General features: G+C 33.2%; 1 protein-coding gene across 1 annotated transcript; it reads right to left on the reverse strand.

Annotated features, from left to right (window-relative positions):
• Positions 1–1,510: 1,510 nt before the first annotated feature.
• On the reverse strand, positions 1,511–11,757 carry LOC117120768 (multidrug and toxin extrusion protein 1-like). Its single transcript, XM_033265850.1, has 6 exons — positions 11,644–11,757; positions 9,897–9,965; positions 9,583–9,731; positions 6,001–6,043; positions 3,502–3,644; positions 1,511–1,663 (listed from the first exon to the last, which is right to left on the reverse strand). Exons 1-6 carry the CDS (start codon positions 11,734–11,736, stop codon positions 1,567–1,569), a joined length of 594 nt encoding a protein of 197 aa, XP_033121741.1. The 5' UTR covers positions 11,737–11,757; the 3' UTR covers positions 1,511–1,566.
• Positions 11,758–15,669: the final 3,912 nt, after the last annotated feature.

A 15,669-nucleotide genomic window follows, 5' to 3' on the forward strand; every position in this document is an offset into this window, starting at 1 on the left:
GCTAGTTGGGTTCTGTACCCGACACTTTAAAGGCCTGTTTATACTTCAACGATAACGATGACGATAAAAAAGCTAAAAAGCAAAAGTTCATATAGAAAATAAAAGAAATAATAGAAGTTTTTACACTAGAACGATTCGATAACGATTTATCAGTTATGCGATAACAAACATATTTTGACAAATCAAATCAGATGACGTCATACTCATTTTTCTATATGAACAATCGCTTTTTAGCATTTTTAACGTTATCGTTATCGTTGAAGTGTAAACAGGCCTTAACTTCAGCAAAATAGCATAACGACAAGTTCAAGCCTCTGTAGCACCATTTCTTTGAATTTATTTAATAAAAAATAATTATGTACATTATATGGACGTAAAGTCGTAGATATCAGTAATTTCAAATATCAGTTCTCATTATGCAAATTCGAAAAAAACCCCATAAATTCTGTTTCACAAACAGTTTATGTAGTTATTTATTTTTTATTATTCTTTCACAATAATATCTCTCGCAGTTTTAGCTGTATGTAAAAGATCTATGTTACTGCACACAAACCATACGCCCGTGAACAAAATGAATCTTATTCTCATTCATTTCATAATGGATAATTGTTTACTATGCTGTGACCTTTGACTCAGACATGCGTAGTTGAAATAAAAAGTCTCCCTAATGAGAATTTTGATTATGTATTGAGTATTGGGTTTAGGCAAATTGGTGATTATTTATTCTTCTTGTTTATTTTATTGCCCTCCCATATATCTGTCTCTTATACACATCTAGATGTGTATAAGAGACAGATATTAATACTGTATGACTTGTACAAATATTTATAAATACATTTTAAACGTTAAAAAAAACAGGAATCTGAGAGTGTGAAAAAATTGGTGCCCCAACCGGGACTCGGACCCGAGACCTTCTATATATGCATACTCCTTAAACAATTTGGCCATTGAGTTTGTTGGGAATTTAAACCGATTAAATCCGATTCATTCTTCACACTCATGCACATGCGTATTTGACAGCACTAGTCCTTGATTCATGGAAAATAAAGATCACTCTCTTATTATACGTATTTGACGACAAGACGAGGTCTCCGAAGAGATGATTTTTATAAATACATCATGATATGATAGAGATAAACTCTAAACCGTTTGCGGTAATGCTATAAATATATAAATAAATGTTACGTTAAAAAAAGAAGAATTTAATGATCATCACACACACACACCCAAACACACACACACACACACGCACACACACACACACACTAAATTTCTAATTCTGTCCTAAACAGAATCCGTACATACAATAACTGTCTCTTATACACATCTAGATGTGTATAAGAGACAGATCACATGATATGAATTATATACTATAGGCCTAAATGTATAATGGTAGAAACGCTGGTCGAATAGCCTAATGATTATGTTCAATAACTAACGATGATCATTGTTCGATCATTTTAGCACCGTTTTTACTATCATGTGATTATACAAGTATATATAATAATGATAATACTGTAATATAAATTATTTGATAGTAATAAAACAGTGAACCAGTAGTATACATCACATCCTACCTGTCCATTCCACATACTTGCTTGTGTACGCTATGATAATGATGAGGTACACGTACTGAGAGATAACTAAAGAGCCAGCTGACCAGCTGAAATAATAATAATAATAATAATAACAATAATAATAATAATAATAATAATAATAATAATAATAATAATAATAATAATAATAATAATAATAATAATAATAATAATAATAATAATAATAATAATGATAATAATAATAAGCAATTTTATATAGTCATAGATCAATAGTTCGATACTGTGCCTCCGATTTTTTGCGTCTCATCTGCAAAAAGCTCAAAGCCGGGGTGAATTTACTACAGTACCGTACATCGCGATGGAATATTTCATTGCTGGACCAAGCTATGGACGCGCACATCGAACCTAAAAAAGTATCGATCTACGGCGCTGGTTAACACGAGCAACGACAGGGACTGAAATGAACCATAACATCGGGGTAACTCCTTACTCTTCCGAAAGATGCAATGGGTTCTTTAAAGTGCACACGAGCCAGATGCTATGATTGAGTGGGCGGAGCACATGCATTTTTTAAAATATCATTTGAGGTCTTATTTGATCGATTTCTGAAGATGCATGTATTAAATGGTTTTTAGTGGCGGATACAGGGACATTTCACAGATGCAGGAAATTAATGACTATGGCACCTCCAAAATGGCCAGAAATTGAACTTTAATACAATTTGAATATCACTTTATTTTTTCATTATTATTATTTTTTTTTTTAAATTCTGAAACATTTAGGACTAGGTCTTTCTGAACCCACCACTGTTAGTTGTGGATCTAGGAATACGAAATAGAGGGGGCAAGGGACAGACTTTCACAGATTGAGGGTCTATAACACCTCAGCCTTACCATGGTTGATGCTGAGGTAAAGAAAAATTTATAATTATGGCACCTAGGCGGCCGGAGATGGCACTCTCAGACCTAATTTTGAATACAAATTTCTTTTCTTTTTTAAAACATTCTGACAAATTTAAGTGGAGGGCGAAGGGGGAATAGTGCAACCCGGTCTAGAAGCACAATTACATTAGGGAAAACGTCATCATCACATTCCTCCATCGCTGTTGCTGCTGCTGTCGATGGACGTTGGTTAGAGGATCCAGAGATTCATTGACAATCGCACAATATTATCTGATATATTTGTCTAGACAACCATAATTTTTCTGTATTGTTTTTGACGTGTCTTGTGTACTATTTCTTGCTGTAACCAGTCCAACATTCACCTGCTGTATCAAGATGATTTCCAAGCGAGAATAAAGATGATTTTAGTGAAATTTACAAGTAAGATTAGTTTATACGCGTGGCAGATTTAATGGCAGCCCGCACACACCCCATACTATTTTTTTTTATTTAAAAAAATGGATAAAAAAAAAAGAAAATTATATTCAAATTTAAGTTTTAGTGTGCCATTTTCTAGAGGTGCCATAATCATATTTTTTCTTACCTCAGCCCCAGCCATGGTGAACCCTCCATCTGTGGAACTGCCTCCCTGGCCCCTCTATTTTGAATTCCTGGATCCGTCACAGGTACATAATTGACACGCAAGCGGCGGGGAAAACACTAAAATTCCTCAAAAAGCGTATATAAATACAGTTAAAACTAATTGCTTGTACGACGAATGAGAGGCGGTCCTCGAAACTGCTCTGATTAGTGAATAAGGTTAGGTGGATGGATTTCTAAAATGTGAGAGAGTGAGTTTTAAATTTTCTACCTCTTGAAAATTTGGACCTTTGGTAATTTTGGGGTGGGGGATGCGTAAACACCCGTTGCCTCCCTTATAAGTTCATATCCGAGAAGACTTGGTTCTACCAACCGAATAGTTAATAAATATGAATGCTAGATTATCAAGTTAACATTAGAGAGAAAAAATAAATTTGTTGTTGAAATAGCACAATTTCTTTTACCTCGTGCCGCCATTCATTGATATGACGAATACGTAGTTCAGTATGATGTTTACGATCGCCGTAAACAGCAAAGCAAGCATTGTTACCATCACGTGATTACGGCACTGCAAGTAACGGCTCAACACAAACGAAGCGAACATCGCCTACAAACAACGTAATACAATTTAACATTAGTTCCAAAAGCAATACTAAAGTATACGGCAATTGTATTTGTTTTATATCATTATGCAGGCAAATTTCTCAACTTTTAAATATATCTTGATACACAATTTTTGTCATTACTATAACATTTTAACACATAGTATTAATTACACTAAGTAGACATTATTAATTTTTTTCAATTTTTCAATTTATTAAAAAAAAAAAACCCTCAAAACAAGGAGAAGCATAGGCCTACTTAAAAACACGTTCAAGCCTTGGAAATAAAACATTGACTTTAATTATAAAATGTCAAATAATTTAAACACTGCACAAGGTTACATAACTTGCATCTACGAGCAGAATGTTAAAAGGTAATCTTTCTATAAACGTACATACAATAATACAGTATTTTATATAAATACATGATGAATACATTCAGCCCTATATATATATATATACATATATATATACATATATATACACATACATACATACGTACATACACACATACATACACACGTATACACATATATATACATATATATATATATATTATATATATAATATATAGGCCTATATATACATACAAAACAGAACAGCAAAACGAAAAACGACAAAAACTTTATAATCTCTCATTCAGATGAATGGTTTTGTTGTTAAGAGAGGGGTCAATCTCCATAATGGTTTTATCGTTATTAAATACAATGCTTAGTTGCTTATTATCCTCTAGAGTATACAAACGTCGCGATTAGTTGCGATAAGAAGTAGTCTACTCATGGCCTGTTAAAGAAGATAGGCTGCTGTTGCATGTTATCTCGTTCAGTTATTATAACAGCATTATAATAATTAATGCTTATGACTTATTGTGTATGTAGCCAATTAAAGTGATTATCGCATTGTTTCTTTTAATTTAATTAATTTGCAATTAATTTTAATTTGTATTTAATCCAGACAATTCAAACGTGGCGGTTTCAGAATATTTCATGGCGATTATGGAGATATGATTTGGCGACCGCCCACCGGTTTCTAACTAATATGCACGTGATGCTAGGTTTTGCTAAGCAAGACTTCTTTAATACAATATCAAATGGGTAGATAATTTTTAAAGGTAACCGGACTGTTTAAAAAAAAGTAAGCTTTTCTTAAGCAACTTGGGTGGTAAACTGAAAATATTCAATATTGGATAGATATTTATATACACTGAAAATGAGAAGAATATTAACAATAATAATGAAGATTTGGTGCTCAAGGCGACGTGTCAATTTCACCACAAAAAAAAATAAAAAAATCTATGTTAATTTCCAGAAGAATTTAGAGCAGAATCCGTATACCGTATACCGTATATTTTCCTATCGAGGCATTTTATTTTATTTCCAACATCATCCAACAGCAAAAAGCCAATTACAGGATGTCTTAAATAGGATACTGTACATATTATAAATATTAAAAATTACAAAATTTACAAAAAAATATTGCGAAGATCATCTAAGACTAAAAATTGCAGATGCAAAAAAAAATACAGAAAAATACAAAAAATATATATAAAAACATACAAATGCAAAACAAGTGAATAATTAATTAATTAAATTGCATTATGAAAATATTGCAAAAGGACCATCTTAAGTTAAAAATTGCAGATAAAATATACTGATAAAAATACAAATAAATGTAAGTAAACATACAAATACAGACAAAACACACAGACAAAACAGAGCAATCAAAACACAGGTCCAACAGAAACACAGATAAAACAGAGCAATCAAAAACATAGCCAGACAAAACAGAAAGGATAAAACACATAAAAATACAGACAGAACACAGAACAAAGGTGAGAAAAAAAGAAAGCACACACACACAAGACAAAACAATCAAAAACAAAGAAAAGACCAAGGAGCAAAGGAAAAAAGGAATTAACCCACCCAGAAAATAAGTCTCTTGGTGTTATGAAGTAAAGATTTATAGCAACAGATATTTTAATAGAGATCTCATGATGTCACCATAAGCTAATTCGGGATATTTTTGGCATGTTCCCTTAAATTTTTTGTTGTAATGTCTGATATAAAACTCCACGCAACCCGCCATGGGAAGGTTTTATTTAGTTTACATTGAGGCCTACCGGGGCGATTCGCTGTCAATACGAGAGCGTTAGTGAGCTCATATCGCGCCAACTAGAATTTCTCCGAGGAGTAAGAATTTGAAAAGCATGTTGCAAGCAAATTTTGTTGAACTCTCCGATGGGTGGGGAGCACCCGTGTCCCGCTGGCGCAACCATGTCTAATACGGTACCGTAATTCATTTCAAAGATTTCACAGTTGTATACGAAGTGCAAGTTGTCTTATGGTCTTTGGTAATACTTACAGGAACTGCTGGTAGGTAAACACGAACAAATTCACCGGCCAATCTGAAAATACAAATGCATTTATTTTTTTACCTTTATAAATTGTTTTTCTTTTTGGGTTTTGAGTTTTTGCATTTTATTGAAGTAAGAATAATGACATTCGCAATTCAACGGCAACACATGTGCTTGTATAAAAATGCGCGTATTCCAGGCAATGTTATGATTGCTCAATTGTTAAGTTGAAAATACCCATTGACCAAAACTGAGAACCTTTCAAAGCTAAAGTAAAATTCTGAATTTGGGACCCCCGTTTGCTAGATGAGAACACTGATTACATAATAGCTGGTCTGCTGATTGGCTGGTTTAAGTGAAGCCACTGATGCAATGTGGGGGAGCGCAAAACGTCACAAATATGTCATCTCAGTGCAAAACAACGCGACATCGCTCGTGCTTTTGTAAACCGTGCAAAATGGTGCGCTGAGTGGTTAGAGGATGTGAAAAAAAAAATCGTTATTGTTAAAAAGTATTGCAAGAATCATTAGGTTTGAATGATTTAAACAAATGCCAAAAAATAAAAAAAAATAAAAATAAATAAAAATAAAAAAAAACCCAAAAGAAAAAAACAAAAAGAAAAACACAAAACTTGTCAGGATTTGTACGTCACTTGTGCTCTTGCATAATAATGGCGTGGGTGGCTTCACTTTTTTTCCAGAACAATGATTGGCCGAAGCAATCCAGCTATTATAATAGAGATCTATGACGAGCCGAGCTGTCATTTAATCGTAAATAGAGATATCTTAGTTTTAGATAGAAAACTAAGATACAGTTAAAATTTAAATATATCTATTTAAAACTAAGATATCTCTATTTAAAACTAAGATATCGCTATTTACGATTAAATGACAACTCTGCTCGCCATAGAGATCAGTGGGGGAGCGTGGAAGGAATATAATTCAAAAGTGTTTTTTACAAACCATAGAACCTTGACCCATGTTCCTAAATAGAATACAAATAAAATAGTTATACCAAGTAAAGCCAGTAGAGCCTTAGTAGGGATTAACGTTCCTATGCAAAATAATAGTGAATTTGAAAACACATATAGGGCTATTGTTGTGTTATGCTGCGGTATTTCGCAGGGACGTATGACTCCACCCCACTCACCAATGATAAAATTTAGTAATAAAACTGATTTTTTTAAATCTTCAAACCATTAAAAATAGCAAAAATTTAATCAATAATGGAGTGTAAATATGAGGATAGGGTGTATGATAAGGTTAAAGGAGTATGCTAAACCATACAAACCTCCCAAAACACACTGCAATGCGATTGTATCATGTACTATGACTCACTTGGTATCTCAATAACAAAATTAAATAAATTTATGTTCAAAGAACCTATTTTTTTTTTGTTACAATGGTGATTTTTTTTTGTGAAAAATACCGCAAATACACAGTAAACCTCATCCAAACCATTTAATTATGATTGTATCATGTAGGACTCAATTTTTATCTCATAAAAAAGTAATTTAGTGTTCATAACAACTTATGTTTACGGTCAGGTTGAAGTTGTGATTCTGCTTCCGTGAAATTGCCCAAAACTAATATATTTTTGTATTGATTTATGCTGATTTATTGATTAAATTATTGCTATTTTGTTACATTTAAATAGTTTTTTTAAAATGCTTTTAAATTTATGGATTAAAAAAAAAATTACTTCAGTTTTCCATTTTTCTGGGGCCCTTTTTTCCTACAACCCAGGCATCAGAATTATCATTTTAAACTAAACTTGTTTACCGAAATTCCATTAAAAACAAGTTGAAAACAAAAGACCAAGCAAACCATCGCTCGACTTTTTATTTAGTGATCAATTTGAAACGTTTGAATACAGTAAACAGTTTGGGTCAAGTTTGGGTCCCAATGTCTGTGTACAGAAAAGAGTTTTAAAATATATAAACAAAAATAAAATTGTGTAACAATATTTGGTTTATTTGAAAATGATTAGCCCTATTTACTAAATGCGATAAACACAATACTTTAAGTTACGTTATGTTTGCACTACTTTATATGTTAATAATAATAATAATAATAATAATAATAATAATAATAATAATAATAATAGAAACTTAGGCACGTCACTGTCAGTAAAACAACGGAAAATTCTTTAAATACATCAGAATGTCTACACACAACCCCCTTCCCTCCACACACACACTCACCAACACATACCCACACACACAAGTGAATAGTTCCTATTGCATTACATGCATAGGAACTAATAAAAAATTAAAGTTGATATGTTGTACAACTGATTTTTCTAAGACAGAAAAAAGTTGTTTGACGAAAAACTGGGGAACGGTGAATGAGATACAGATTTTTTAATATTTAAAAACTGGGGGAAAAGGGGCGTAACTGCCCATTTTTACACCTTATTCCCCAAGTTTTTAAATATTAAATATCTGTATCTCATTCACCGTTCCCCAGTTTTTCGTCAAACAACTTTTTTTCTGTCTTAGAAAAATCAGTTCTACAACATATCAAAAATTTTTTTCCCTCCGGAGCCTGACTTTAAAGGAAATTTATGCTGGAAACAAAATCTTTGTACGACAAACACCTTCTCCCCTTTTAAGGCATTACACAGAACAGTCTAGCCTAAACACCAAGCCAAATGAGATGGACACTCTGAGCATGGGGGTATATTTTATACCTCCATGCTCTGAGAGAGAACTCTGACCTATGAGCCAACCCATGTTGACCTTGACTGATATTATTATAGGACACCACGTAAGTCGTTTTGTCAAATTACCGATTAGGCATATGGCTATTGACGAAAGGAAATGACCTATAAAATTTGATCAAAATCAAAGAATGGAATTTGAATAAATTCAATGGAATTCACAATAAATGGATTATAAGGATCTTGAAAATAAAAAGATACTTAAAGTATTGAAAAACAAGCAAAATTACGAAATAATTTTTGTATACTTGAAATTAAGAAGATGGAGATAGACTATGGCCTACTGTATTGAAAAAGTAAAAAAAAATACTGGTATACTATTTTGCCGGGACTTTAAATGAAATTTTCAGTAATCCTAATCAAGTTAATTATTACAGAGTGCGACAGATGTGTTGTTACAATGTGCTACCAGTTAAAAATATGTTTACTACAAAGCTGATAGGTTTAGCCTATTACTACAAAGTGTGGCAAACAATTCATGCAAACATCTACAAAGCAATTAAATATGAGAAGATTTTTAAATATTCAATTGCTAATATCATTAAATTGCCACGAACTGCAACCAAAAGCAGGTTTACACTTTGTGAAAATATAAAAATTATAAACAACAATACATCGCACTCAAAACAAGTTTTCACCAAAAAAATCGAAAGGTAAAATAAAAATGATAAAACTTAAATAATACAAGGAATTGCTAATTTTTATTTAAAAATAAAAGGATATAAGTTTGGACTTAATTTTGAATTAAGAACATTTTTTTTTTAAATAGGCCCTATATAAAGTGTGGACGATGAACAACATATGAATATTAAAAGTGTGATAGCACAAACGTGCATACAATTTAGAGAGAAAATAAGAAGTAAACTTGCATAGAAATTTCTTCCTTTTGCTGAAGCAGACGGAGAATGCTTTCTGTGTTTATAAGTATCGCCCAGCACAGCATCGAAACAATCCATGATAGTAATAAAGCCTTTTGGAGAATTATACACTGTTTTCGGTCATCTTTCGATCCAAACGCCTACCGAATAAGCAAATTGTCATTATTGTTATTCTAGTTGCTTATAAGAAATTAATAGCGTCAACGATGCTTTTAATTACTGTAATCATATTTTAATAATTACATTAATGATTTTTATAATATAGATTGAAAATTAAGGTAGTAACAAAATGAACCAGTACTTACCACAGAAAAGTAAGTATTACACACGGTCACCATGCCATATCCAGGCATAAAGCATAATATAGAAATTATCTGAAATTTATGGAATAATCAATAACAATTAGGCCTAGGTTATTATATGAGGTTATACTTTGCTAATTACTTTACTGGCAGCCACGGAAGCTTAAAAGTATCACGCGAATATCTACAATAATAATAATAATTTTAATAATAATAATGTTTATTGTGATTGGTTAAAAGATACAGATGTAATTTTGAAAGACTTTGAAATATATAGCATATACGTTTGAATACAGATTTAAAACAAGTCAGTTTCCGTCCCAGTAAACCCGTAAACGTACATGCTGTGCTACTACTGTAGAATATAGGCGCAAATAAAAACGTTCGCAGAATTTTAACTCGACTCCCTTTCTTTTAGAAATGCGGCCACATTTTATTTCCTCAACTCAAGATCAAATTGCCTATTATAAAACAATGAGATAAGAATGATTTTATTAGATTGGACCTCTGATTAATGGGCGGTGATATAATGTGAGCGTGTGTGGGCCTACAGTGTTTTGTCTTTGATAGATGTTGCAATGGGGAGTGAATCATCAACAATCTTGCCTATTTGAGTTATAATCGTTACTTTATTCAGAACCACTGCTACTGTTAAACACATTGTTGTTAGTTCCAGTACTGTTAATGGAATAATGTCGAAAGAAAAGTCTTCCATAGTACGACCTGATGACCTGGTACCATATTTATGAATAGATTTGGTTTCGGACAAAATAATTATGAATATTTTAATTTATATTAAGGTTACCATAATTGCTTTAGAATATACAATAAGCCTCATCGTGCCGTGGCACGAAAATCGGCAGTGGCCTAGGTCTACATAAACAACAGGAATGAATAACTCTATGAATAACTCAAGTCGTCATTATATTTAGAACCACTGCTATAGCGAAAAATCACTTGCTTGGATATCAGACAATGTGTAGACCTATATATTTCTAATGACCTACCGTATATATTCATATACTAGAAATTGCAAATTGCAAGTGAAGTGCTGCGAAGTACAACTGCATATAAATGTTGTTCGAACAAAATTATTTATGCGAGTCAAGTGAAAATAATGAATAATAAAAATAAAAAATAATATGAGACACGACCCATTGTCTATATTAGAACACTTCTCATTGGGTAACAAAGTCGTAATTTTTCATTTTTGTCAAAAAGTGTCTATACTGGTGAATTATGGTTAAGGTTTTTTTAAAATAAAGTTTCAAAAATTTCTATGTATGTGGAAAATGTAGTTGATTACCAAAGGTTACGATTTTTATTTTGAAGACTGCATGGTCTAGGAAGTGTACATTTTTTTATGGGGCAAGTTTCCAAGGGCGGGTTTTCTAGGGGCGAGTTGACTGCCAAAGAGTGTTGCCAAAGTGCGAGCCAGCGTGTTATTTGATCACAAGTGTGAGACATCGCAAGAAGAGTGAGCCAGCGAGCCATGACGTCACGACAATAGATAGAGACGTTAACGAGTTGTGCGGGGTATCGGCTGAGATTTGTGGAGTACAATTCAAAAAACAACTATAGGTCTAATAATGAATTATTGTGATGTTAAATAGACAACGTTATCTTTCAAAGAGCGACGTTGTTTTTCATTGGGACATTCGTCCCTTCAAGGCTAGGCCTATACCATCCTGTCCTGGACAATGGACAACCAATTGTGCCTACCTCTGAATATTTGTTTTTAAAAACCTACCGACTGAGCAATCCCTGCCGAAGCCATCTCCGTTGACCCGATTCGTCCGCAGAATAAGACACTTGTAGTAGTTAAAAAATACTCCAACAGCATGTACACACTCTAAAAATTCAATAATAAGAATAGTTAAAAGCAAAAACTAACCAGTACAAAGAGCATATAAAAATATCAATGTATGCCAATCCTTTTTAAAACGTTTTATAAAAACGATAACAATTTTTGTGAAAATTGGTGAAAATTTGGTTGTGATATAACGTTTACAGAACGTTGTGATTTCGTTCTATTTTACACACTTTTTGCAAGTTTTTTGCATACGTTTTTGTAACGTTTTTTTAACGTTTTTGTGCAGAAGTCTCCAATCAGAAAGCATACTTATCGTTTTAAAAACGTTTTTAAAACGTTCCACAAAAACGAAACCCAAACTAAAACCAATTCAAAACGTTTCTTAAACGTTTTGTGTTAGCTGGATTCCTGTAATTTTTGCAGTATTTCAAATGAATATGTACCCACATAACTGTCGTCTAATCGGATTAAAATCTGGCCGAATTTGGCCTGTCTCTTATACACATCTAGATGTGTATAAGAGACAGGGCGTAAGCATTATTTCGAGGCTATGCTTACGCCGATCTATTACAGAGCATGCACAGGGCCGGCGTAAGCATTATATAGTGGCTATGCTTACGCCGGATTGCTAGTCAACGTAAATAGTCAACTCATTGATCTGCTTACTATTTGTCTCTTATACACATCTTCACATTATCTATGTGTAGTGCCAATTATAACACTGGTAACTTTTGAGTGAAGAGCTGTAATCATGTGTGTAGGTTATGCCGCGATATATTTGTATGGAATGCCAAGTAAGCGCAAAGTTGTGTACCGTATATGCTGTAGGCCTACATGTGTGTGTGTGCGGTTCATCTATTACTGCTACAGTATCCATTATTTCGTATCTTGTCAATTTGTCTTTAGTTACCAAATAGTTAATGTAGTTTTAAGAAAATCATGGCATTATTATTGTATAGGCCTACTGCCATTAGTTTGCCAAAACAGTGCATTTTATTAGGTTTGTGTAAAGTTGATAATTAATATTTAAATTCATATATTTAGTTTATCTATTTGAAACAAACGAATGTAAATTATTATGCAATCTTGATAATTAAACCCAGAAATGGAATTTATTATTTGTGTGTGTGGTTAATCCATTGCTGCTACAGATCCACGATTTCGTGTTTTATTATCAGGTCTTTATGTTGCAAAAAATGTGGTTTTAAGCAATTCGGGGCATTATTATACTGCCATTAGTTCGCGAATAAAACAATAGATTTCATTAGGTTTGTGTGTAAGTTAATAATAATAATGTTTAAGATTCATATATTTCGTTTTATCTTTGAAACAAACGAATGTACATTATTATGCATTTATATGTTGATTAAACCAAAGGATTTTATGTTACAGTAAAGCTATAATCGAGGTTTATATTATTGAAGAAGAATGTTGACAATTATATGAATATACTGCCAAGCAAGTGGATTTTATTACATCTATCTTGAAGCTTACAGTACTATAGCTTTATGTTTCGTTGTATATTATGTCTAGGCCTATATACGTTTTTTAAATGATTAATTGATTGATTGATTGATTGATTTGAAGCAAGAAATATAAGCACCACGGAAATATATTTTTCAACATTCAATAATTTTGTTTCAGCAAATTCAGTACCGGTACAACGTTGAAACATAATGACATTTTTAATTAATTTCAACGATGTAGATTGCAATAACTATTTTTATTACCTTTCATTAAATTGATATTGTCTTTCCATATTGTAGATATTGTGGAAATCTGAAAATACTCTATACGAATAATAACTCGGCGTTCCATACAATACCTCTTATTTGGGCATTGGATATCTCGTCGCCGAACTGGTGTGCCGCCGAACCGGAGGTCTGGGGATTTATTTAAAGACGGCAGTAATATCGTCCATATCTAATGTACAGTTCACAGTGAACGTTTTGTTTTACGAAGTGTCTATGCTTACGCCGAGTCGTAAGCATTAGTCATAGGCTATGCTTACGTCGATCTATTGAGCATGCGCAGGGGTAACGTAAGCATTATTTCGAGGATATGCTTACGCCGATCTATTACTGAGCATGCACAGGGCTGGCGTAAGCATTATATAGTGGCTATGCTTACGCCGGATTGCTAGTCAACTCGTTGATCTGCTTACTATTTCACGTTGTCGAGGCATGAGCTTTGTCTAGTCCACAGTTTTCCAAAAGAATAGGCATCGTCATGAACTGAGGCAGACATATTAGTACATTCCCACACGAGGACCCAATTCTAGCCTTACCTAGTTTCTGTAGCACTTGCCTATTTAGCCTGCCTTTAATTCACTTTACTCAAGTATTCCATATCATCCTTGTGTAAAAATATTTGACCTGTGCCAAGCTCTTGTACTTTCCTCATGAGTGCCGTCTGTTCATTGTGATACAGTACTCAGGGGCGTACGGTGAAAAATCTAACGGGGGGGTCGAAACTAAAGCGCAGGAGGAAAGCTGAACTCGGAGCAATTTAGCGAAGCTTTCAAAATTCGTGGGGTGCGTTATTTGTGAGTGAAGCGAGCATATTTAAAAGGCACTTTATTTAAAAAAGGGGGATCGACCCCCCCCCCCACGGTACGCCCCTGGTACTTCATTGTTAGATAGGCCTATCTAGCCCAATTTATGTTGATATTGATACTATATCAATTTATGTTGATATTGTAATTTTATTTTAATTTTTATATTAAGTTTTTTATTTAATTTTGAATTAATTCTTTATGTAAATTTTGTATTGAGAGGTTGTTATTTATTTTACTGTAATTTAATTAGTTTAATACGCTCTTTTGTTTTGTCTTACTATGTGTATTGAGGGTCCCTAATTATCAGCTTCGGCTGGATGGACCACCCTCATTAAAGATTGTTGAAATAAATTAAAAAAAAAATAAAAAAATACTTTATCTGAAATAATAATGACAATGTATCTATGTATGATGTGTAGAATGTTGGAGATGACCTGCTGCTGCAGTGATATTCTGATTTTAAAACATTGTCCTGTACATTACAGTACATAATTAAAAAGCAAAATCAAAAACAAGAATTTCCCCTAGGGTGCTCTTATCTCGATCCCTCACCCCGACCTTTCCAACATCTCTTGATCCGTGTCCCTATAAAATTCTTAATTTTCCTATTATGAACAAGTACGCATACAATAATTACAAGAGAGCGTGACACAGTTTCAATCCAATTTTGTTATTAATATACAAAACACTGTAGTATATTTCGGTTTTAAGCACCAAGGTTTTTAACAACTGAAATGTTTAAAAGGAAACTCTCTTAAAAAAATAAATTTCTTTTTCTCTTCTAACTAAATGATTCGATGTGCAACAACTGTACCACGAAATATGGGCTGTACTAACTTAGCTCTGATTATTAACATGGTGAGAACCATGAATGCAGGCGTAATAGATTGAATAGAATTTTAATTCGGGGTTGAAGTTTCTTTTAGGTGCACGTTTTTTGGCAGAATCGATGCTACGTGAAGATCGTTTATATAAATTTATGTGATTTTCTTTCTCTCAATTTGATACACCTTCTGACAATTTTTCATAGCTTGTGAAAGTGCCACCGAGACGCAAAGTGTCTTCATCTGCCATCTTGAAACTTCACCAAGTGCACGCTACAGAAAAAAAAAATATTTGCACATGCTCAATAGGACGTTTTCGTACTCACGCAGCAAGCGGCGCCCTTCAAATAGATCGACCACGGCTCTGAGATCGACGTAAGCATAGCCTATGATTAATGTTTACGACTCGGCGTAAGCATAGACACTTCGTTTAAAAAATTAGACAGCGACGTTCTCTCAGAAGTTGTTCTGTAGACGTTTATCTGTTGATGACCTTTTGACCTCCTGAATTCTGCAATGAGATTTTCGGGTCGATTCAGCCGAGACGGCCCGAGTGGAGTTTCATGTAAATGTTTCGTACGG

The sequence above is a fragment of the Anneissia japonica genome, unplaced genomic scaffold (assembly GCF_011630105.1).
Source record: "Anneissia japonica isolate Jap-2015-1 unplaced genomic scaffold, ASM1163010v1 scaffold69_len1423075_cov170, whole genome shotgun sequence".
Lineage (NCBI taxonomy): Eukaryota > Metazoa > Echinodermata > Crinoidea > Comatulida > Comatulidae > Anneissia > Anneissia japonica.

What these genes read in the sequence shown, in the direction of transcription:
- LOC117120768 (XM_033265850.1), bottom strand. Translation starts at nt 11,736, where the DNA reads ATGCTGTTGGAGTATTTTTTAACTACTACAAGTGTCTTATTCTGCGGA. An exon ending in CAAAAGGAAGAAATTTCTAT is followed by an intron (nt 6,044 to 9,582) that starts GCAAGTTTACTT and finishes TTGTATTTTCAG; the next exon opens with ATTGGCCGGTGAATTTGTTC. An exon ending in TTTACCTACCAGCAGTTCCT is followed by an intron (nt 3,645 to 6,000) that starts GTAAGTATTACC and finishes CGTTGTTTGTAG; the next exon opens with GCGATGTTCGCTTCGTTTGT.